This window comes from Poromitra crassiceps (assembly GCF_964638095.1).
Source record: "Poromitra crassiceps genome assembly, chromosome: 3".
NCBI lineage: Eukaryota > Metazoa > Chordata > Actinopteri > Beryciformes > Melamphaidae > Poromitra > Poromitra crassiceps.
In genome coordinates, this window is record NC_139625.1 from 57,913,648 (window position 1) to 57,937,473 (window position 23,826).

The 23,826-nt window shown below is 42.8% G+C and overlaps 2 protein-coding genes across 4 annotated transcripts in view; one reads left to right on the top strand and one right to left on the bottom strand.

Annotated features, from left to right (window-relative positions):
- LOC310772579 (rho guanine nucleotide exchange factor 7-like) overlaps window positions 1-15,194 on the bottom strand; it is a gene marked incomplete at both ends in the record, with an annotated part of 60,598 nt that extends 45,404 nt beyond the window's left edge. The window contains 2 exons of the mRNA XM_083632416.1: window positions 11,551-11,634; window positions 15,030-15,194. Coding sequence (XP_083488542.1) covers window positions 11,551-11,634; window positions 15,030-15,194 — 249 coding nt within the window. The remainder of the gene's footprint in view (window positions 1-11,550; window positions 11,635-15,029) is intronic.
- A 5,401-nt stretch (window positions 15,195-20,595) lies between these two features.
- Window positions 20,596-23,826, top strand: part of LOC310773862 (protein-tyrosine kinase 2-beta-like) — a 54,643-nt gene continuing 51,412 nt past the window's right edge. For 2 of the 3 annotated variants that reach the window (XM_083633848.1, XM_083633850.1), the window contains exons 1-2: window positions 20,596-20,777; window positions 20,894-21,396. In XM_083633848.1, coding sequence (XP_083489974.1) covers window positions 21,187-21,396 — 210 coding nt within the window. In that variant the 5' untranslated portion in view covers window positions 20,596-20,777; window positions 20,894-21,186. The remainder of the gene's footprint in view (window positions 20,778-20,893; window positions 21,397-23,826) is intronic. The other variant, XM_083633849.1, reaches the window with a different exon arrangement.

Here is a 23,826-nt window from a genome sequence, read left to right on the forward strand (position 1 = left end):
AAAGCCTCAGGCATCTCCTGTACAAATATGGGAGCTATTGAAGGTGTATAACCTATTTTACGGACTCATTAGGTGGCGACAGTGCTCTCCAGATTAGAGAAAGGTCCGGAAAACAGCTGGAAAAAGCCGTGATCAAAGAGAAACCGATGCATGCTGCAGCCAGAGCCATATAGATTGCTCTGTCTGCAGCTGACGTTGGCTGCGCACAGCAGTCAATCCGCTCCCACAACTGAGCCCCCCCTCTGCCTCTGTCTGTCTGTCTGCATAGTTTATCCACACGATTAGCCGCCAGAAAGGCAGCACCTGACGCCGAAGGGCCAAACCTTTCCCTGCAGTCCGGTTTGGCATTTCCTTGTCGCGCTGGGAACAAAAACGGAGCGCTCCGAAAATAGAGTGGGTGCGTGTTGGCTGTGTGTTAGTGTGGGGAGGAGTTTGCAGCTGAGGGGGGGAGGGGGGAGAGGGGGGTGGGGCACGCAGGGCATCACACAACTACACCACGTCACTACATCAGAAAATATTATCTTCAGAATCAGTGAATGTGCTTGAAATGCTTCATTTCACAAAAGGCGGAATATCTCAGCTAATAATTTGAAACGCCTGTATTTGCTCAAAACGACCTATCTTCTCCGGCTCATAACTAAAGAACGGAAAATGGTATCAATAAACTTTTTTTTGCTGATGATACAATAGAGCCAGCTCGTTCTTTGTGCGTGTTCGGTGTTTACATAGTAATATCACACAATATTCTGTGGGCCTCGAGAAATCACTGAAAACGCTCTGAAAACTCTGGCACTGGGAGCGTCCATTCTCCAAAAGTGGCTGGCACTCAATGAGTTAATTTATGCACTTACATTAAATATTTGCAAAAGCGCTCAAAATCCATAATTCTATTATATTATATCATAACACGGACCGTTTGAGCGACTCGCTTTTTGTCGATGATGTCATCACAGAGCACCAGCTGTTGCTTGGATTCTCCGGGCAATTCTGACTATTTTCTTACTTTTTCAAGTCACATCACTGTCAGTTTTTAGATATTGGTCGTTTTTAACTATATCTTTTGACTGGATGAATGATTTTAGTCATCGGAGGTCTGGATCTTATTAGTTCATGTTAGTTACTTTAGAGAAAGAGACCTCGCGGACATCTTGTATCCACTGAAATGGTGAGTTTTACCAAACTGTTCATTTAGTGTTTTTTGCCCGTTTTAATTACCGAGTCAGTTTGTTTAGGAGAAGAGGGACTCTAGTATAATCCAGCGTGCGGTAGAAGCCATGTGAACGATGAACACGGATGAATCCAAAGCTTTGAAACAAGCTAACGACATAGAAACAAGATGAGCTAACGTTAGCAACCAGTGCGGCTTGCAGCCGTCGAGCAAATTCCATTTTGGGAAACAGTGATTTTAACGTGAAGTGGCTTTATTCAGCATTTTGACCTGTTGTAATTAGAGAGTCTGTTTGTTTTGGGAGAGGAGGAGACGTCTGCGGGTATCGGCTCCTGGTAAAAACCTTGTGAACAATGAACACTGAGGGAATCCTATTCTCATAAAATGGCTCGCATAATTCCACATTATTGCACGACGCCATGACACGTCGTCTTCTCTTATTGTTTTAAGTTTGAGACCCCTAGCGGCACAAAATTACATACTGCACGTTTAATATTACCGAAGATGATTAGGGTCACTTGCAACTATTTTTTCGTTTTTGAGTTTAAAGTGATAATCTCTAAGATTTCAGTTTTGTTCTTTTGGGTGACACCTATGGTGGTGGGTGGTAATTGCAGGTGAGATACAAACAGTGTAATATCACATAATGTCACTATATACTGCAAAGGCTTCATCCAAATGGACATGCCTCAATCAACATTGTGAGTGACTCTTTTTTTAGATTAAAATCTTTTAGATTATAACTTTGAATCAGGATTCTGAGAATAAAGTCAGAATTCTGAGATTAAAGTCAGAATTTCGAAGTTACTGTCAGAATTTTGAGAAAAAAATCAGAATTCTTAGATTAAAGTCAGAATTCTCAGATTAAATTCAGAATTCTGTTCGGGAAAAGAAGCATAGTGTGACATCACTGACGATGTCACTGATGATATTATCGATGGTCTACCGGAATTTGAAATGTCTCGGGTCGCTAGATTTTTGTGATGTCAAAATAGCGTCACAAGCCAAAAAAGTTTGGGAACCCCTGAACTAAATGAATGCATATGTGTGAGATCATGTGCAAAATAAATCAGCATTGTTTTCAAGTTCTCCTTTAACTAAAGGGTACACTGAGTTTTTTTTATAGCGCCATTAACCCTTCACTGTCTGCATCCCTGTTCCCACTCCAGTCTGGTCCAGGATTACGCCAAGTCTGAGTACCCCTTTTAATCCCCCCATCGCTCTCACACACGCACGCACGCACGCACACACACACACACACACACACACACACACACACACACACACACACACACACACACACACACACACACACACACACACACACACACACACAACACACAAAAGACCTCCCAAAGCCCTAATCCTGTGTATAATACCACACAGGCTTCTGCAGTCTCAAGGCATCACGGGTGGAGAGGTCATTTGAGCCTCAATATTAAGGGCCTGACTGGAGCAAGAAAGCCAAATCCGGAGAGATAATGTTTTGGGAGTGATACGTTGAAACAAATCATTTAAAAAGGAGTCATCACCACAGTGACACTATACAATAAACCTTTATGGCATATTATTACAATACAACAATACTGGTGTTGACAGTAATAGAAGATGCCAAATCATTCAAAACAATAAGCATTTTACTTTTAGGAGCATTGTGCCAGCGCCTGGCGCTGTTCCAAAACGTGTCAACGTGTGTCGTTGCCTGAGAAACGCACATCCCATAATACAACTGTTCGCATCGCATCCCATAATAGTATGATGATACTTGGGATGTCATTGCGAACATAGATGCGAACAGGTTAGCTAAAAGTTTAGTGTCGCCAGTGAGGGCCCCCACCGTTGCGGTCGGGGTACGTTTCGAAATCCCTCCAGGCCTGAAAGATTTTCTAGGGGAAACACTGCATAGACTAATTAGTCAAAACACACACACACACACACACACACACACACACACACACACACACACACACACACACACACACACACACACACACACACACACAGTAAGCTAATACACACTTCCACCTCTTTCACTGGCGCTGGGCCAAGATATGACATCAGATTTCCGCACACTGCCGCAACAGGAATGCCAATTCTGATTCTGCATTTAATATTGTTTTTTGTTGCTGGTGCCCGTACGTGTCAATAAAATCAGGATGACAAAAATCATCAACATCTCAAGCAAAATCTGCAGAAACATAATGCCGGGACATGACATCACTCTTCAAATCATGTGCAATACATAAAGCAAACCGGATCATAGCAGACATTACTCACCCACTCGGCCAATATGAAGCACTCCCTTCAGGACGTGTTTCAGACCCCACTCCACTCAACAAGGACAAACAAAACATTCATCCCCATTCCCCACATCTAGTGGACTAATTAAGGGACTCTGATACCCCCCCACAACTACCACCTCCTTTTTCTGACCATGTTCATGTTTTGTCCTGTTCATGTTTTTCTGTCTTGTGATGTGATGGTGATGTCGCCGATGCTCGTTGTCTTGTTGTTGTCTTATTGTAGTTTTTGCCACCGATGATGATGTCAAAAACAAATTTCCTAACGGACAATAAATACTTCATTCATTCATATTAAAAAAAAAAGCTAATGTATTGTAAAAAATAACTTCTCCAATACTGAAATCTGATATTAAGAACTATATCTAACATGTCAGAAAGAGAAGGGCAGAGCAATTTGAATCTTGGCCTTCTCACTTATACTGTACACTCTCACTCACTCCCCTACAGTGGTCTGTAATATACAGTCTCTCACTCCCTTACAGTGGTCTGTAATATACACTCCCTCACTCCCCTACAGTGGTCTGTAATATACACTCACTCTCCTACAGTGGTCTGTAATATACACTCACTCCCCTACAGTGGTCTGTAATATACACTCACTCCCCTACAGTGGTCTGTAATATACACTCACTCCCCTACAGTGGTCTGTGATATACACTCACTCTCCTACAGTGGTCTGTAATATACACTCACTCTCCTACAGTGGTCTGTAATATACACTCACTCTCCTACAGTGGTCTGTAATATACACTCACTCTCCTACAGTGGTCTGTAATATACACTCACTCTCCTACAGTGGTCTGTAATATACACTCACTCTCCTACAGTGGTCTGTAATACACTCACACTCTCCTACAGTGGTCTGTAATATACACTCACTCTCCTACAATGGTCTGTAATATACACTCACTCTCCTACAGTGGTCTGTAATATACACTCACTCTCCTACAGTGGTCTGTAATATACACTCACTCTCCTACAGTGGTCTGTAATATACACTCACTCTCCTACAGTGGTCTGTAATATACACTCACTCTCCTACAGTGGTCTGTAATACACTCACACTCTCCTACAGTGGTCTGTAATATACACTCACTCTCCTACAGTGGTCTGTAATATACACTCACTCTCCTACAGTGGTCTGTAATATACACTCACTCTCCTACAGTGGTCTGTAATATACACTCACTCTCCTACAGTGGTCTGTAATATACACTCACTCTCCTACAGTGGTCTGTAATATACACTCACTCTCCTACAGTGGTCTGTAATACACTCACATTCTCCTACAGTGGTCTGTAATATACACTCACTCTCCTACAATGGTCTGTAATATACACTCACTCTCCTACAGTGGTCTGTAATATACACTCACTCTCCTACAGTGGTCTGTAATATACACTCACTCTCCTACAATGGTCTGTAATATACACTCACTCTCCTACAGTGGTCTGTAATATACACTCACTCTCCTACAGTGGTCTGTAATATACACTCTCCTACAGTGGTCTGTAATATACACTCACTCTCCTACAGTGGTCTGTAATACACTCACTCCCCTACAGTGGTCTGTAATATACACTCACTCTCCTACAGTGGTCTGTAATATACACTCACTCTCCTACAGTGGTCTGTAATACACTCACTCCCCTACAGTGGTCTGTAATATACACTCACTCTCCTACAGTGGTCTGTAATACACTCACTCCCCAACAGTGGTCTGTGATATACACTCACTCTCCTACAGTGGTCTGTAATATACACTCACTCTCCTACAGTGGTCTGTAATACACTCACACTCTCCTACAGTGGTCTGTAATATGCACTCACTCCCCTACAGTGGTCTGTAATATACACTCACTCTCCTACAGTGGTCTGTAATATACACTCACTCTCCTACAGTGGTCTGTAATATACACTCACTCTCCTACAGTGGTCTGTAATATACACTCACTCTCCTACAGTGGTCTGTAATATACACTCACTCTCCTACAGTGGTCTGTAATATACACTCACTCTCCTACAGTGGTCTGTAATATACACTCACTCTCCTACAGTGGTCTGTAATACACTCACACTCTCCTACAGTGGTCTGTAATATACACTCACTCTCCTACAATGGTCTGTAATATACACTCACTCTCCTACAGTGGTCTGTAATATACACTCACTCTCCTACAGTGGTCTGTAATATACACTCTCCTACAGTGGTCTGTAATATACACTCACTCTCCTACAGTGGTCTGTAATACACTCACTCCCCTACAGTGGTCTGTAATATACACTCACTCTCCTACAGTGGTCTGTAATATACACTCACTCTCCTACAGTGGTCTGTAATATACACTCACTCTCCTACAGTGGTCTGTAATATACACTCACTCTCCTACAGTGGTCTGTAATATACACTCACTCTCCTACAGTGGTCTGTAATATACACTCACTCTCCTACAGTGGTCTGTAATACACTCACACTCTCCTACAGTGGTCTGTAATATACACTCACTCTCCTACAATGGTCTGTAATATACACTCACTCTCCTACAGTGGTCTGTAATATACACTCACTCTCCTACAGTGGTCTGTAATATACACTCACTCTCCTACAGTGGTCTGTAATATACACTCACTCTCCTACAGTGGTCTGTAATATACACTCACTCTCCTACAGTGGTCTGTAATACACTCACACTCTCCTACAGTGGTCTGTAATATACACTCACTCTCCTACAGTGGTCTGTAATATACACTCACTCTCCTACAGTGGTCTGTAATATACACTCACTCTCCTACAGTGGTCTGTAATATACACTCACTCTCCTACAGTGGTCTGTAATACACTCACATTCTCCTACAGTGGTCTGTAATATACACTCACTCTCCTACAATGGTCTGTAATATACACTCACTCTCCTACAGTGGTCTGTAATATACACTCACTCTCCTACAGTGGTCTGTAATATACACTCACTCTCCTACAATGGTCTGTAATATACACTCACTCTCCTACAGTGGTCTGTAATATACACTCACTCTCCTACAGTGGTCTGTAATATACACTCTCCTACAGTGGTCTGTAATATACACTCACTCTCCTACAGTGGTCTGTAATACACTCACTCCCCTACAGTGGTCTGTAATATACACTCACTCTCCTACAGTGGTCTGTAATATACACTCACTCTCCTACAGTGGTCTGTAATACACTCACTCCCCTACAGTGGTCTGTAATATACACTCACTCTCCTACAGTGGTCTGTAATACACTCACTCCCCAACAGTGGTCTGTGATATACACTCACTCTCCTACAGTGGTCTGTAATATACACTCACTCTCCTACAGTGGTCTGTAATACACTCACACTCTCCTACAGTGGTCTGTAATATGCACTCACTCCCCTACAGTGGTCTGTAATATACACTCACTCTCCTACAGTGGTCTGTAATATACACTCACTCTCCTACAGTGGTCTGTAATATACACTCACTCTCCTACAGTGGTCTGTAATATACACTCACTCTCCTACAGTGGTCTGTAATATACACTCACTCTCCTACAGTGGTCTGTAATATACACTCACTCTCCTACAGTGGTCTGTAATATACACTCACTCTCCTACAGTGGTCTGTAATACACTCACACTCTCCTACAGTGGTCTGTAATATACACTCACTCTCCTACAATGGTCTGTAATATACACTCACTCTCCTACAGTGGTCTGTAATATACACTCACTCTCCTACAGTGGTCTGTAATATACACTCTCCTACAGTGGTCTGTAATATACACTCACTCTCCTACAGTGGTCTGTAATACACTCACTCCCCTACAGTGGTCTGTAATATACACTCACTCTCCTACAGTGGTCTGTAATATACACTCACTCTCCTACAGTGGTCTGTAATACACTCACTCCCCTACAGTGGTCTGTAATATACACTCACTCTCCTACAGTGGTCTGTAATACACTCACTCCCCAACAGTGGTCTGTGATATACACTCACTCTCCTACAGTGGTCTGTAATATACACTCACTCTCCTACAGTGGTCTGTAATACACTCACACTCTCCTACAGTGGTCTGTAATATGCACTCACTCCCCTACAGTGGTCTGTAATATACACTCACTCTCCTACAGTGGTCTGTAATATACACTCACTCTCCTACAGTGGTCTGTAATATACACTCACTCTCCTACAGTGGTCTGTAATATACACTCACTCTCCTACAGTGGTCTGTAATATACACTCACTCTCCTGCAGTGGTCTGTAATATACACTCACTCTCCTACAGTGGTCTGTAATATACACTCACTCTCCTATAGTGGTCTGTAAAATACACTCACTCTCCTATAGTGGTCTGTAATATACACTCACTCTCCTACAGTGGTCTGTAATATACACTCACTCTCCTACAGTGGTCTGTAAATGACATAAATAATAAAGCTACATTTGGGCAGCAGATTAGCTCATGAGAGCAGAGATGCAGCATGAAAGCTGTAGTGAAGACGAGGTCATGTATCATGATGCAAAGATGTACTGGAATAATGTAATATCATCCCCCCACAGATATAATTATAATATATCCATATAGGGGTGCGCCGATCACGTTTTTTGCCACCGATCACCGATTGCCAATCGCCTATGGGAAATACAGTATCTGCCCAACCGATCATCGACCGATCACCGATCACCGATCAGCGATCACCGATATATAAACTCCTCAAAGAAAGTTTGGAAATGTTATTTTAGGTTGATTATTTCTCCCCTTTAATAATCCCAATTGGCATTGTATTTTATATCGTTGGAAAGCCTGATTAGTGATAGGGCTTTTTTTTATAAAAAAAAAAAAAAATAAATAAAAATGGCCGATCGCATATTTGAGGTCAATATCGGCCGATACAGATTGCTTGCCGATCGATCGGTGCACCCCTATATCCATATAATGCCATATGGTCAGTTTGCGATATGGGACAGTAGAAATCGTACGTGTTGCCCCTTTAAAAGTTTTTGTTGTTCCTGTTTGTTTTGGCATGTTGTTTTGGCGTGTCATCTGAAGCTACAGTGAAATACAGACAGATGAGGGATTGCCTGGCAGAGCTTTATCACTGTAAGCATCATGGTGCTGATGGCTCCCACTGCTTCCTAACACAATGCTAATGACAGATTATTTTTGCCTCATGTTGCTGGGCAAAAACATTTACGGTAGTCAAAAGTCAAAAAGATTTAGTCAAAAGTCAAAAAGATTTAGTCAAAAGTCAAAAACATTTAGTCAAGAGTCAAAAACATTTAGTCAAAAGTCAAAGAATCTATTCAGAATAGTCCCTTGATGGGGCAACTTTTATATGGCGAAGGGCAAGGCTTAGGTGTGGATTAGTTCACCTGCCAAACAACATAAAAAGAAAGTCCTAGTTTTACGAAAAATGCTACGATTGTTTCGGGGTGCATCAATTAATCAATGAAGTGAAAAACGATGCAGTGGTAGTCTCCCCTATAGGACAGACAGTGTGCCTGGTCTCCCCTATAGGACAGACAGTGTGCCTGGTCTCCCCTATAGGACAGACAGTGTGCCTGGTCTTCTGCCTGTCCTGTCCGATGTGTGTCTGGGTGAATTAGTGTGCTAACGTCACTCAATATGGAGGCCTTGGCTTCCAGCAGCATGGCTGACACGCCTCTCAAATCAACATGGTTGGAAAATGCTCAATGACATCATCCCGCCCTCTCCTCAACTCCACTTCGTCATCCTCTCAATATGTATACATTTTAAAATAAAATAAAATATATAATTTTGTTCATCATTTTGTTGTTTGTTTAATTATGACGCATTGATAAAACAAACAAGTATTTTGCTTTGAAGAGAAATATGTCTCTTTTTTTAATTTTACTTAAACTAATATGAGAATGTTTACACAAGGATCCTCCATTATGAACGTATTTGTAATGGCATGTGCATTTGTTTATGAAACATACTGTACTGTATTGTGGGCACGGTATTACAGGGACAGCTGACGGTACGATAACTGTGGTTGCTCCATAGCGCCCTAGCGCCATAAAACAGTATATTGTTACATCCCTACACTATGTAGCATATCCCTAGAAAAGACCAAACATGCTTTCTCGACTTTCCTCGGCTCTTTTCTTTTATATGGCTTTTTCCATTGCCAAGATCAATAGTCACTCTGTAACACTATCTACTCACTATAGCGCTCGCTTCACACCCGCTGTGACAGGGTATAAAACCTGACGGGACCCAGAGTTTTGCACAACACAGTCACACACATACATACACACACAGATATGGGTTTTTGAAGGCTGATACTGATCCTAATATATTTGGATTCAAACAGCCAATAATTGATATTTGTGCTTATGTACAAAATCATTACAATTAGACCATTTTCTCTCAGACCCAAATCTGAGAATATTTTTATTGTTAGGTATAATTTTGTCCAGAATTCCATGACTATCTGTATTACAGGAAGAGAGTTAGATTATAGAGAAATTATGATCAAAATAGTCATTCTTCTACAATACATTGTCTAACTGTGTTAACTTCATGTAGATGGAATAATAGTGACGTGATAATCTCGAAAATTTCCATTTCGTTCTCTCTGATGACACCTATGGCGATGAGCGGTAATTGCAGGTGAGATCCAAACTGTTGCACGTGACCTCAGTTTGGTCACAGACTGGAAAAAAGTGGCTTGTTATCCTACTTCACACAAGAGTTGTCTGGAACCTACAGTGACGTTAGACGTCTATTGCGTTAGCTCCGCCTACACTCTCTAGGGTTTCTCACAGACACCCAGTTCATAAATGCTGTAATACTGAAAATGCAAAGGCTTACATCAACGGGCCATAGGCTCAATCACCATTGTGGTAACACAGTCTGTGATAGATACTGACTTAACAGACATGTATTTTACATGAAAATCTTTGAGATTGAATCTTTCTTTAACCATTCATCAATTTGCTGAGGACTCCCTGGAGTCCCCTCAAGGACCCATGGTGGTCCGACTCCGGGGAAACCCAGGTGAACCACACTGCCTGGCCCAGATCTCACTCATAACTTAAGGAGAATATCCACCTCTTATATAAGCCTAATCTCAACTATTATTCACTGTTATGTTGACACATCAGACCAGCATGCTGATGCCATCTCTGCTTCTTGTTTCCATATTAACCGTAATTCATCCTGGATGGCATTCCTGAAGCCATCATCTGTCTATGAAAATATATTCCATACTATTTTGAAACAACAGCTGTAGGCAAGCTTTTCCTGTTATCAGTATATTACTGTATAATTACTGCTATCAGTACATTCAACATTCAAATAATATGAGCTCTTCCTGTGTTTGCTTTATGGCTTGTGGGTTTATGGCTGTAAATGCAGGGATGCAGTGGAGGGTAACCTAAACCCAGTTAGTTATCACCTTTTTAGACTCATTAGGCTAATCTTCATAGCATGAATTCATAATATGCAGCCTAGTAAGTAAGTACAGTAGAACAAAACTGATAGACGTTATAAGTTGATGGTATATGGGGAAAATCCTAATGCTTTTCAGGAAATGAAAATGTATTAATTTGCCTTATGATGATCACCCTACTTTTTATTTACCATCACATCAGATAGAGATGTAGTGAGAGTTATTTATAATTATTGAGTTACTGACATACACGCGCGGTGAGTTTATAATATTGCAATAATGATAGATTAGATAGATAGATAGATAGATAGATATATTGATTGATTGATTGATTGAAAAAGACAATACGAGATGTAAACAATAATAGTAAAGTAAGACAGCAGTCCCAATAACATGACTTATCAGTTTCATCAAGGTATCATTTCATTGTAAATGTTGTCACCATTCATAACGGAAACCACCTTGCTCTGCTGAAATTGTCATTAGCCTAATGCTCATTAGTACTGAGGTTACTGAGGTATTAAACAATAACAGCAAAAGCACAGGATAACCATCAAAGACGAGCAAGGGAGGAGAAAGTACAATGTTTTAAGAGGTGACATAAAGATGAAGTAGTCATAAGGTTATTAGCTAGTATGTTACTGTAACTCACCTCCACGCTGAAAGCACCGCAGCCTTGAATGAACTCGGTAATGTTCCTCTGACACTCGCTGTCGCTCCTCGGCTCCTGGAAGAACTACAGACACAAACACGCTGTAGTGGCTGCGTGCGGATATTTGGCTGTAAATATTGATGTGTTGTCGGTCAACTGGATTTTTCCCTATCGCAAATTATCCCAGGCGTTGCTCGTGCACGGTGCACTTGCCACTTGCTGCTGCCTGCCAGTTTCAAGTTCGCCGTGATAAATCACACAACTTCCGGTTAGAACTTTTGAAATAAAACAGATTGCGGAATTGACAGCTGCGTCTTTACCATTAAATGACACGTTTGTTGCTTTTATTTTGAAGGTAAAATCGGCTAACTCTCGGTTATGTTGTGATAACTCTGCCTAACTTGTTGACGCAGTTCTCCGATCCACTGGGAAGATTAGCAAAAGAAGGAAATGACGTTTGTAGCCACACGGTCCCGTGCGCGTGCGTGTGCGTGTGTGCGTGCGTGTGTGCGTGTGTGTGTGTGTGTGTGTGTGTGTGTGAGAGAGAGAGAGAGAGAGAGAGAGAGAGAGAGAGAGCCTGGTTGGTAAACCTACAGCCTAATTTATCTGGGTAGGCTACTGGGTTATTAAAACCTGACTGATATAGGCTACATTTGATGTGTAAATAATTTAAAAACTAGATTTTGCTATTTTGCTATATATAAATAATTGTCTTATAATTTAGTAAAAACTCATTATTTGATCATTTTCAATAATGCATTGCTCATAGGATGATACTGATACTGTGTGCTGGTGGGACTAATGTAGGAACTATAGGCCTACACAACCACCACACACACACACACACACACACACACACACACACACACACACACACACACACGCCCCGTGCACGCATGCATGCGCATTGCGCACACACATGTACACACACACACACGCACACACACACGCGCGCATGCACACACACTAACAACTTCACGCACCTCCACAGTCTAACACACACACAGCAAGTACATTGTTTTCTTTCCTTGATAATCACACTCTCGCTTGACAGCAAGAAGGTCCTGGGTTCGATTCCCGCCTGGCACTGGGGGTATGTTTCCCCACGCCCAGGTGGGCTATCTCTTCAAAAGGGCCTTTCTGTGTGGAGTTTGCATGTTCTCCCCGTGCTCCCCTGTGGTTTCTTCCATATAACATCAATATGGACCCCCAATAAAAACATGCAGAAGATCGTCATCGGGCACTCCAGCTGCCCACCGCTCCTGGCCTGACCATGGAGGGCGGTATGTGTCGTCTGTGATGAAATAAAGATGGGGTTTGTCCATCCGGTTTCTTCTTCTCTCTTCTTCTCCTAATATGAATTTATTATTATTATACGATTTTCTTTAGAGTAATCTAATTATTACTTGAGGCTTTATAGCAATGTCTGTCTGTCTGTCTGTCTGTCTGTCTGTCTGTCTGTCTGTCTGTGTCTGTCTGTCTGTCTGTGTCTGTCTGTCTGTCTGTCTGTCTGTCTGTCTGTCTGTGTCTGCTTGCCTGCCTGCCTGCCTGCCTGTCTGTCTGTCTGTCTGTCTGTCTGTCTGTCTGTCTGTCTGTCTGTCTGTCTGTCTGTCTGTCTGTCTGTCTGTCTGTGTCTGTCTGTCTGTGGACAGATTTTGTGAATGCCATAGTGTCACAACCACCATGCAAGATGCAGTCACAAAACTTTACATGTTGACATCACAATGAAGATCGAGTTGGAAGATGGATGTGGTTCGAGCAAGGGCAGTGGAAGTAGGCCCCCCACTTTACACCTCTGGTCCACATTTTGTCCACGCGATAGTGTCACAAGCATGCAAGATGCAGTCAGGAAACTTTACAGGTGTGTAGCCTTGTTCACACATCACAATGAAGGCCAAGTTCAATGGGGGTGATCTGAGCAAATGGGAAGGAAGCAGGAAAGGGGCCATTACAGATGGGGGACCCTGGGACAAAATCTTATCAAATGGGGGTCCGTGGTCTAATTTGTGTCATATAGGGGTCCTTGACGTGAAAAAGTTTGAGAACCACTGGCCTATTAGCAGAATTTGAAACTGTAGTAGCAAAGCAAGCTACCTGCTCTCACAGTTTATTTAGGCTATCTGAATCACAGACTGCTGCAGTGAATTCAGTCATCATCTGAACACGAAGCAGCAGGTCCAGAGACATGCAGTAGCCTACAGTGAGGCCACACAGCCAGGGAAACAACCAGAAGAGGTGTAGAAATCAAATCCAACTGTGTCTCTCGTGGGACAGAGACTATCTGTTTTAGTCTGTGGCCTTGGCTGTGATTTAAAATGAGAACAAATCAATATGTGGCACGCACGCACTCACTCACTCTCACACAAACACACACACACACACACACACACACACACACACACACACACATGCAGTAGCAGCCTACAATGGCTGTGACCGGATATCCCACACCCACATGGGATATAGTGATAGCCTAAAGCCTGTTTGGTCCTTTTTGTCATCAACCAACATTTTATCATGAAAGCATTCAATAAATTGTCCATGTTACTTATTCACTACTACATATCCTACATCCAGAACAAAAACATCTTACTTATGCACTACTACATATTATCCTACATCCAGAACAAAAACATCTTACTTATGCACTACTACATATTATCCTACATCCAGAACAAAAACATCTTACTTATGCACTACTACATATCCTACATCCAGAACAAAAACATCTTACTTATGCACTACTACATATTATCCTACATCCAGAACAAAAACATCTTACTTATGCACTACTACATATCCTACATCCAGAACAAAAACATCTTACTTATGCACTACTACATATCCTACATCCAGAACAAAAACATCTTACTTATGCACTACTACATATCCTACATCCAGAACAAAAACATCTTACTTATGCACTACTACATATTATCCTACATCCAGAACAAAAACATCTTACTTATGCACTACTACATATCCTACATCCAGAACAAAAACATCTTACTTATGCACTACTACATATCCTACATCCAGAACAAAAACATCTTACTTATGCACTACTACATATCCTACATCCAGAACAAAAACAAAAGCCTCATATAGGCAATCTCCTAATAGGGTCAGTTGAAAAATTATATTATCATTGATCAGCTTTTTTCCCCACTTCTTCTTTTTTCCAGCTATTGTGGCTTTTATTTATTTATTTGTCATTTTTGTATTTATTCCTATTTATTCCCATCCTATTTTGTAGTATTTTAAGAAATGGGCGTTATTCGTGTTGTTTTTCTTTCAGCTTGCCAAAATGACTCATACAGTACAGTAGTTTAACACCCTCCTTCTAAGGTGTTAAACCGGTAGGTAGGCTATAACTTTTTCTTCTTTTACGGCAGAAATTATTATGAAATATTTATCATATGGCTGTTTTAAAACATAAGTGTCTTTCTTCCTGTGTAGGCTACTGTCTCTGTACTTACTTTGTCCACGGTCCCGGGTCGCAGGCGCTCCAGCAGGCGGCACAGCACCGCTCCATCCCGCAGGGACGCCTGGAGGAAAGCCTCCGGATCAGAGATGCTTTTCTTGGGAGACTCCAGCACCCCCAGCGTGATGAGCCACGTTACCGTCTGCTCGGCAGAATTCATGCCTGGCTCTGTAACCTCATAGGATAGGCTAGTATGGGTCTGGGATAGGCTAATAATAATGGCTCACATAGGCTGCTGCTCAAAGAGAGAGGGGGCAAAGGGAAAAATACAAATAAAAGGTCGCTCCTTCCCTAACAGCCTCTTATATTGTCCTGCTCTCTCTCTCTCTCTCTCTCTCTCTCTCTCTCTCTCTCTCTCTCTCTCTCTCTCTCTCTCTCTCTCCCTCTCTCTCTCCCTCTCTCTCTCCCTCTCTCTCTCCCTCTCTCTCTCTCTCTCTCTCTCTCTCTCTCTCTCTCTCTCTCTCTCTCTCTCTCTCTCTCTCTCAGCAGCGCCAGTGTCAAGCCCACCACACCAAAACAATACGAGTTCCTTTTATGGTTTTCAAAATAAAATAGTTTACATCTAACCATAGTGACCAAGGCCAGATTAGCACTCCCAGGGCCCCTGGGCACTGAAGCTCCCAGGGACCCCCTTCCCCGAACATTACACTCGGACACAAGAAGGGGGGGGGGTCTGAGTAAAATGTTATATGGTCTCTCCTGATTCTAAATATAGCTAACTGAATCGCTTTGTTTGACCAAGTAAATCAATTTTTTATAAGCATTTTACAAATGTCTATGGAAAAATGAATGGCTCACCAGTCACCACTTGCCCACAGCCATCCAATGACACTCAATCATGAGACTCAATCTTCTTGGAAACTATTTTTATTTTATTCTGGTTTGTCTTAGATTTGTGTCATAGTTCTGTGGAGAACGGGGGGAAAAGGAGGGCCCCTTGAGACTGAGGGCCCCTGGGCACCTGCTCAGGTTGCCCATATGGCAACCTGTTATGCCCATATCTCACCCCCTCCATGTTAGTGGATGGGATGTGAGCCAAACTAAATAATCAAAGTAGGCTACACATATACAGTACATTTTTCATTTTTTTTTTGTTTCTGTCAGTTTAGGTATAGCCAGTTCGGTGATGTATGTTCAAGTGCAAATTTTTCGGATAAGTTTGTTTTTAAATAGTTATTTGACAATATAAAAAGTCATGTTTGACAGCTGTGACAGCCACTCTATAGGGACGAGAGTCAAACTAGAGTCTAGTCTGAGTCAGACTAGAGTCTAGTCTGACTCAACTGAAGCAGCTAGGCTGTGGTATGAGCTCTGCAACTGGCCCCGACCATTTCATTCGAAGCGAAGGGAAATCCCTTTCCACTTCCTGCGTGTTACCTCTACACAAGTTCTGACGAAGATTTGCATTGTGCAAAAAAGCAGGCCTGGTACTTTCAGTGAGTTGAGCCAGACCTCTCCTGCAGGCTGCTCTGCTACAGCATGAAACAAAGTGTGGAGGAGATAGTCTGGCAAGCGAGAGACTACTCTAACCTCCATCAGACAGCAGCATGGCTGAGGGAGCTCAGCCTGACTCTACAGCACAGCTAGACTCTGTTTGCAAATTAAGTGTGTGTGCGTGTGTGCTTGTGTGTGTGTGTGTGTGTGTGTGTGTGTGTGTGTGTGTGTGTGTGCGTGTGCGTGCGCGTGCGTGCGTGCGTGTGTGTGTGTGTGTGTGTGTGTGTAATTTGGCGTCAATTTTTCGCCATACAAGGGAACTATAGTATGTCTAGTATCCACATAACTCTGCAGACTCCAGGGTCCAGGCTGACCTCTTCTTCTAAAAGACTCTGCCATGGTGTCAAATTGGACTGTATCGCCCTCTGTCGGATTAAATCAAGATTACAAGCATTTGTGCATATAGCCTTCAAACCTAGCCTAACATAACCTTCTTGGATCCACATTTTAAAAATACCCAAACAATTTATTTAGTCTATTATAGGTAACCTACAGCATTTTATTCAAACTAGGCCTGCCTTCATAGAGACTTAGGCATCCCTATAAAAAATATTACAGAGATATTAGTTATAGCCTACCTTATAGGATATAAAATACAACAAATTACTATAATATAACAATAAACTTACATGGAGTAGCCTATCAGACATTATTTAAACCCCTATTTGAATATTCTATAAATATTGATTTCTGTTGGGGGGGGGGGGGGGGGGGGGGGCTTCATACAAAAATGTAAAATGCTCTGTCAAGGACTCAAGGAGATTGAAGGCATCACTTTCATATATGTATTTGGTCCCCTGCCCCATCAGTAGCCTTTCATAAGTATTGAGCAACTGTGGTCTCTCCTCCCACTGACTTCCAACTATTGTCTCTTAAGAGTTATTTCTTTCTGTGCACAGCATGCAAGTGAAAAGGCTGGCCTCTAAATGCCGCAATAGTCTTAAAGTTCAGAGTCAATCATGTAGAAAACGGGACTGCAGAAAGAGAAGCTTGAGAAGCACTGGGTGGTATAGCCTAAGGCGTGCTCAATACTGTAGTGTAGGTATATCCCCAAAAAATAACAAATCACTTTATTTTCTATTTTTGCTCCAAGTGAAATGTTTTATGGTCACTCACGACTCAGTAGGTCATGGGTTGGCTCAGGCCCGGCTCCAGGATGAAGTGACTGAGGGGGCAGTTGTGTCGGGGCAATTTGAAAATGACCATGCCAAAAAAAAAAAAAAAGACTAAAATTTGCCTAACTTTGAAGCGTTATTGCACCCCCTTCCCGACAAACTAGCATGATATAACTGGTACCAATGGATTGCTTAGGTTTTCTAGCTAGCTTTAAACATGAGCCCGCTACAGCCTTTTAAAGACAGCAATGTCGCAAAGCAAGAAGTAGAAGAGGAATTCACCTGGAGGGAGGGGGGGGGGGGCGGGGGCAGAAAATACAGAAAAAACGCTGGACCTGGGTTGGCATGATTCCAGCCTTAAAACTCGTTATATAAGGATTTTTCAAAATGTCTGTGGAGAAAATGAATAGGAAACTAGATCATGGTGGATGGATCTAGGTCATGTGACTGCTCAGCTCTATTGGTAATCAGTGTCTGTGTGTATGTTCTCAGGTGGTTTGTGGCCCTTTGTTTATTGTATCCAGTCGTTTGTTCTCTTGTTGGTCTCTAGCCTGTAGCCTATATATTTATTTTTCTTCTTTTAGGAACTTCAGTAAGTGTTTCTTATCTTGAATCCAGCCTGCTGCCTAGTGTGTTTTGCACTTTGTGTCCTCACAACCAGTGTTGGCAGTCGTTACTCAAATCCCTTACTTTACTTAATTACTCGCTGGAGAAAGTAATTAGTTACACTACTCCTTACAATACTTTTGCGTTACTCTACAAAATCGCCAGAGATGCATTGCCACCTAATTGCCATAACAATATAACATGACACCTTACAAACAAATCCCTATCCTAATAAGGAGGACACATGATCTCACTCCTCCCTGTTCCTCCAGCCCATCCAATCTAGTTGTGTTGTGTAATCGAGTGCATGAAAAAGCACTGCATGTTTTTTTCTTTCCATAATCTTGCAGATTCAATCCTGATCCTGCAGATAATTGAATAACTTATGTAATGCAAGTAACACAATAAGTGTTTGAATAGTAACTGTAATGTGATTACTGGATTTAGGGGCTATAATGTCTTACACTACTCGTTACAGACAAATGTAATGTGATTACAGTGTGTTACTTTGTAATGCATTACCCCCAACTCTACTCACAACCTCAACATCCTGACGACAAGATAGGCCTATCTACATAAAGGAGTTTAGCTCTGGCACCTTGCAAATATAGTTTATGTTTATGACTGTGTTTCTGGTTATTTCAGAAACGGCAGAGTGAGACTACGCAAATGTTCCAAAGAGTGAGGTGTGAGGACGTAAGTGGTAGGTAGCTCCACTTGAGTGCATTTACATGCTGCACACAGTGGGTGTGAAGAATGTGAAAACTTATTTTAGAGCGTTTAGGCCACATAACAGGATGTCACACTAAACGTACGTGAACACAGTGACAGGCTTTTTTGCATCTTCAAATTATTATTCATAACTACTCAGAAATATGATTTATATTTAGCCTGTTGGATAAAAATCCAATTTACAGATGGGAATTTGAACAATATTGTCTGATCACTGACTGGGAGGTTTGTCGGGGTTTATCCTTCTTTTTATTTAACCATCATATTACTGGATAGGGATTAAAACTGAGGGGGATTGTTTTTGTTAGGATTCTTCTTTTTCTTCTAGTTCTTCTGATCTAAAACGATAACTGCAACAATCAAATTTTGTGGATAGGTGTCAAATCTCCCCCACTACTCAGGCAACAAAAATTAAAGAGATAGGACAGATTTGGCACTATTTAAGATGTGTTGGCCGGCAATTCTGAACTGATAAGGTCCAGAATATCCCCCCATCCCCCCACCTGATTCTTTGGTTCAAGCCAAATCCAAATATGGATTTTAATCGCCAGCACGTTTCTTTAAAAAAAAAATCTTTGTATCTTATGTGAAACTTATTTTTACATCATTTCAAGTTGCCTCAATCGACAAATTTTACAGACAGTGTGAGCTTCAGGTTCTACGTAGGACGTAGCACGTGGGAGGATTACGTTATTCTCCCCAGTTCCCTTCTGGCTTCCCTCCTCCAGACACCAGCCAATCGTGCCTGTATGGATGCTCAACCAAGCCAGAGGTAACACGAGGATGCGAACCTGCGCCCCTCGCGTTGGTAGGCAGGGAATCTACTGCTACACTACCTGGACGCCCCCAATTATACTCCATTTTCATACGCAAATAAATGTGCCCATTTCAAATGGTGTAATCATCACTGCCCACATACTTCCATGAGTCTTTCACGTTGGTATCATGTTAAGCAATACATCCACCAGTGGGCATTAGAGAGTCAAATGGGTGAGTGTGTGTGTGGTTCTGCTCAGTTTCATGCGTCTCCGTAAGCTTTCAGAGGACGCACAGAAATACGCACGAAATGAATGCGGAGTACAGATAGAAGGCTCTGTATAATTGGGCCTTAAAGCCCCACTCCAGTCAGTTTTCCACCTGTGTACAGTCCTGCTGTACAGTAGAAATGAAAAACTGCACTCGCCGTCATCAACTACATCACTAGTCTAATCTTTTGCACTAAAGTTTGTCTATTGGTAAGATGTTCCACTGCAACGTCAGACTGTTGTCCAAAAAGGATAACTCTCTCAGCGCGCTCTGCTGCTTCTGCGCTGCACTTCCGAGTCCTGTGTGTTTGTACCGGTATGTATGTTTTTGTTTTCCTGTTTGTGTTTTAGGAAAAGTGTTAAAAGGCCAATAAAAAGATTTGAACGCAAAAAAAGGAAGTTAGTTTTGTCTTGCGACTTGTTCAACAGTGGGGGTTGGTTGTGGTTTGGCCCTGGAATGTGCCATTGCCTGTGTGTGACGGGGGTGACAACTGCAAGGCAAGTTTCATCAGTCCTGTCAGTTTTTCTGTTCGCTGCTCTGCAACTTCCTTATTTGCCCGTTAGTACTGTTTCCTCTTTCGATCACTGATGTTGCTTCTTCTTCAGGGCAAAGCCTCGCCTTGCATAAGTCGTCAAACCTGCCAAAGAAGACCACATATGACTTCTACACTTTACAAAGCAATGTGAAGCTTCTCACATTCGCTTCTCTTGAGTTTTAAAGAAGGCGGCAGTAGATTCGTGGCCCTGGGCTGTGAAGTTGGTGTCAGAGTGGTGAGTACGGAGGAACCGAAGCAGAGCTTAAATCTTCTTGCAAATCAGCCATTGAGAAAACAATGTTGAGTGTGATTGTGTTCTGATTGTTGTGTTGAACTCCTGTTCCTATCTAGCAGCGGTGTGTGTACGCACGGGTGTGTGTGTGTGTGTGTGTGTGTGTTTGTGTGTGTGTGTGTGTGTGCACGAGAGAGAGAGAGACAGAGAGAGAGTGAGTGAAGTGGTGTGTGTGTTGAGGTGACAGAGCAAGGGATGCCTTTGTACGGTAGCATGCACACCGCGTGTGTTTGGGTGTGTTGAGTGTGTGTGTGTGTGTGTGTGTGTGTGTGTGTGTGTGTGTGTGTGTGTGTGTGTGTGTGTGTGTGTGTGTGTGTGTGCGTGTGCGTGTGCATGTGTGTGATGTGATGTGATGTCGGGGGACACCAGCACCAGCACCCTGACCTGGAAGAGCATGTCTCCCATCAGCCGTTCAGAGTCCTCAGACGGGTCTCCCACGGCAACGGTCACCAGGGACACCTTCATCCCGGTGAAGATCATCAAAGTGTGTTTCCTTAGCAACAGTTCCATCCTGGGCAAGAACTTCAAACTGGTCCGATGTGAAGAGGGATGGACTGTCAAGGTATAGGCTACTGTATTCTTGCCTTCTTCCATTTGCACTGGGAATTTTGCAGTTGAATGACATCACACCACGTTCCAGTAAAAACGCGTTCGGAAAACCAATCGGGTCAGCTCTAGCCAGGCTAGCCATTGTTAGCAATAACAGTTGATAACAACGTATTATGCTGTATTTTACGTATGCATTGATTGATTGATTGATTGACTGATTGATTGATATTTTTATTCAAGTGTCATGCACCTGGGTGCCCAGACCATATGGGCTTACAAGACACTATATCATATTATAGCCAAGTTAATTAGCCGTCTTGGCTAGTTAACTGTCGTCCCTGGGCAGGTATGATGGTGACAGCGGCAAAGACATAAAAATACATCAAAACAGGAACAGCAATATTCCTAATATACCTAATAGTGCCACACCCTTCATAAAATCACACAAAATAACAGGCATATTAGATATAACATAAATCAAAGCATGTCAGGATGTTATATACAGTATGGTCAGTCACACACTTAATTGTCTCTCAGCCAAGATTTTAAGTTGACTTTAAATGAACGATAAGTGTCACAGTGTCTGATCTGTGATGGGAGACTGTTCCATGTGTGAGCTGCTCTCACTGAAAACGCTGCCTGTCCGAAGGCAGACCTCCTCATAGGAATGAAACAATCCCCTCTTTCCACAGACCTGGTGCATTATGTCATCAGTTGTTTTTGCTTTATAAAAGCACTAAGAGGGGGAGGAGCCAGGCCATGCAGAATCTTATAGACAAGACAGGTGTCTGTAAATGTAATGAAATTGTCCCAGCTCAATAGATTTTGACTTCTTAAGCAGTGACAGTGATGATGGGTGTTTGGCTTTCTGTCAAGCACTTTAAGAGCCTGGTGGTATCCAGACTGTAAAGGTTTGAGTGCCATACAGGAGGCCTGTGCCCAGGTAGTCAAACAATAAGACAGATGCGGCCCAATCCGGCTACTCCTCACGGTTAATGTGTATGTAAAAACAGTTTTCTGTTAAAAAAAAAAAAAAAAAAGCGAGGGGAACACATTTTCAAAGGGGGCCTCTTTTTCACAGCCTAATGTTGGCAGGTGTGTGTGTGTGTGTGTGTGTGTGTGTGTGTGTGTGTGTGTGTGTGTGTGTGTGTGTGTGTGTGTGTGTGTGTGTGTGTGTGTGTGTGTGTGTGTGTGTGTGTGTGTGAGCGATGGGGGGATTAAAAGGGGTACTCAGACTTGACGTAATCCTGGACCAGACTGGAGTGGGAGCAGGGATGCAGACAGTGAAGGGTTAATGGCGCTAATAACTCTGTGTCCGTGTGTGTCCATTTTGAACCAGCTAGCCCTGCTGAAAAAACCAGCATAGACCAGCATGAATTTCTTGCTGGTCTATGCTGGTTTATGCTGGTTAGTGCTGGTCTGATGCTGGTCTATGCTGGTTAGTGCTGGTCTGATGCTGGTGGACCAGCATTACCTTCCTGGTCCACCAGCTAACGCTTGCTGGTGAAGCTGGTAAACTACCATGGCCTTGCTGGTGAAGTTGCTGGACCAGCATGGTGAAGCTGGTGGACCAGCATGGTGAAGCTGGTGGACCAGCATGGTGAAGCTGGTGAAGCTGGTGGACCAGCATGGTCATGCTGATGAAGCTGGTGGACCAGCATGGTGAAGCGGGTGGACCAGCATGGTGAAGCTGGTGAAGCTGGTGGACCTGCATGGTGAAGCGGGTGGACCAGCATGGTGAAGCTGGTGAAGCTGGTGGACCTGCATGGTGAAGCTGGTGGACCAGCATGGTCATGCTGATGAAGCTGGTGGACCAGCATGGTGAAGCGGGTGGACCAGCATGGTGAAGCTGGTGAAGCTGGTGGACCAGCATGCCTTATATTTTCATTTAGCCTTTCTGCTGCTATTGCATGGTTAAGGGGGGTTGGTATATGCAGTTGTGGTCCCTGGGAAATTTGGTTTGGTACATAGTGGTACTTTGGGAACCCCTGCTATAAAGTAAAGGTAAAGTCCCACTGATTGTCACACAATGTGTGAAATTTGTTCTCCGCATTTGACCCATCCCCTGGGGGAGCGGTGAGCGGCAGCAGCGCTGCGCTCGGGAATCATATGGTGATCTAACCCCCCAATTCCAACGCTTTTGATGCTGAGTGCCAAGAAGGGAGGCAAATGGGTCGCGTTTTTATAGTCTTTGGTATGACTTGGCTGGGGATCGAACTCACGACCTCCCTATCTTAGGGCAGACACTCAGACCACAAGGCCACTGAGCTGGTTTACATAATACATTGGTGGTGCATGATTTGAGTCAATCAATGCAGACGATGTGTGAAGCGTGCTTTGATTTAAGCTTATTATTATTAGCACTACTACTATCACACCTGCCATTCCTGAGGAAATGCTCTGATCAGCCAGATAAGCTGCTTGTGAGCAGTGTTTTAACATT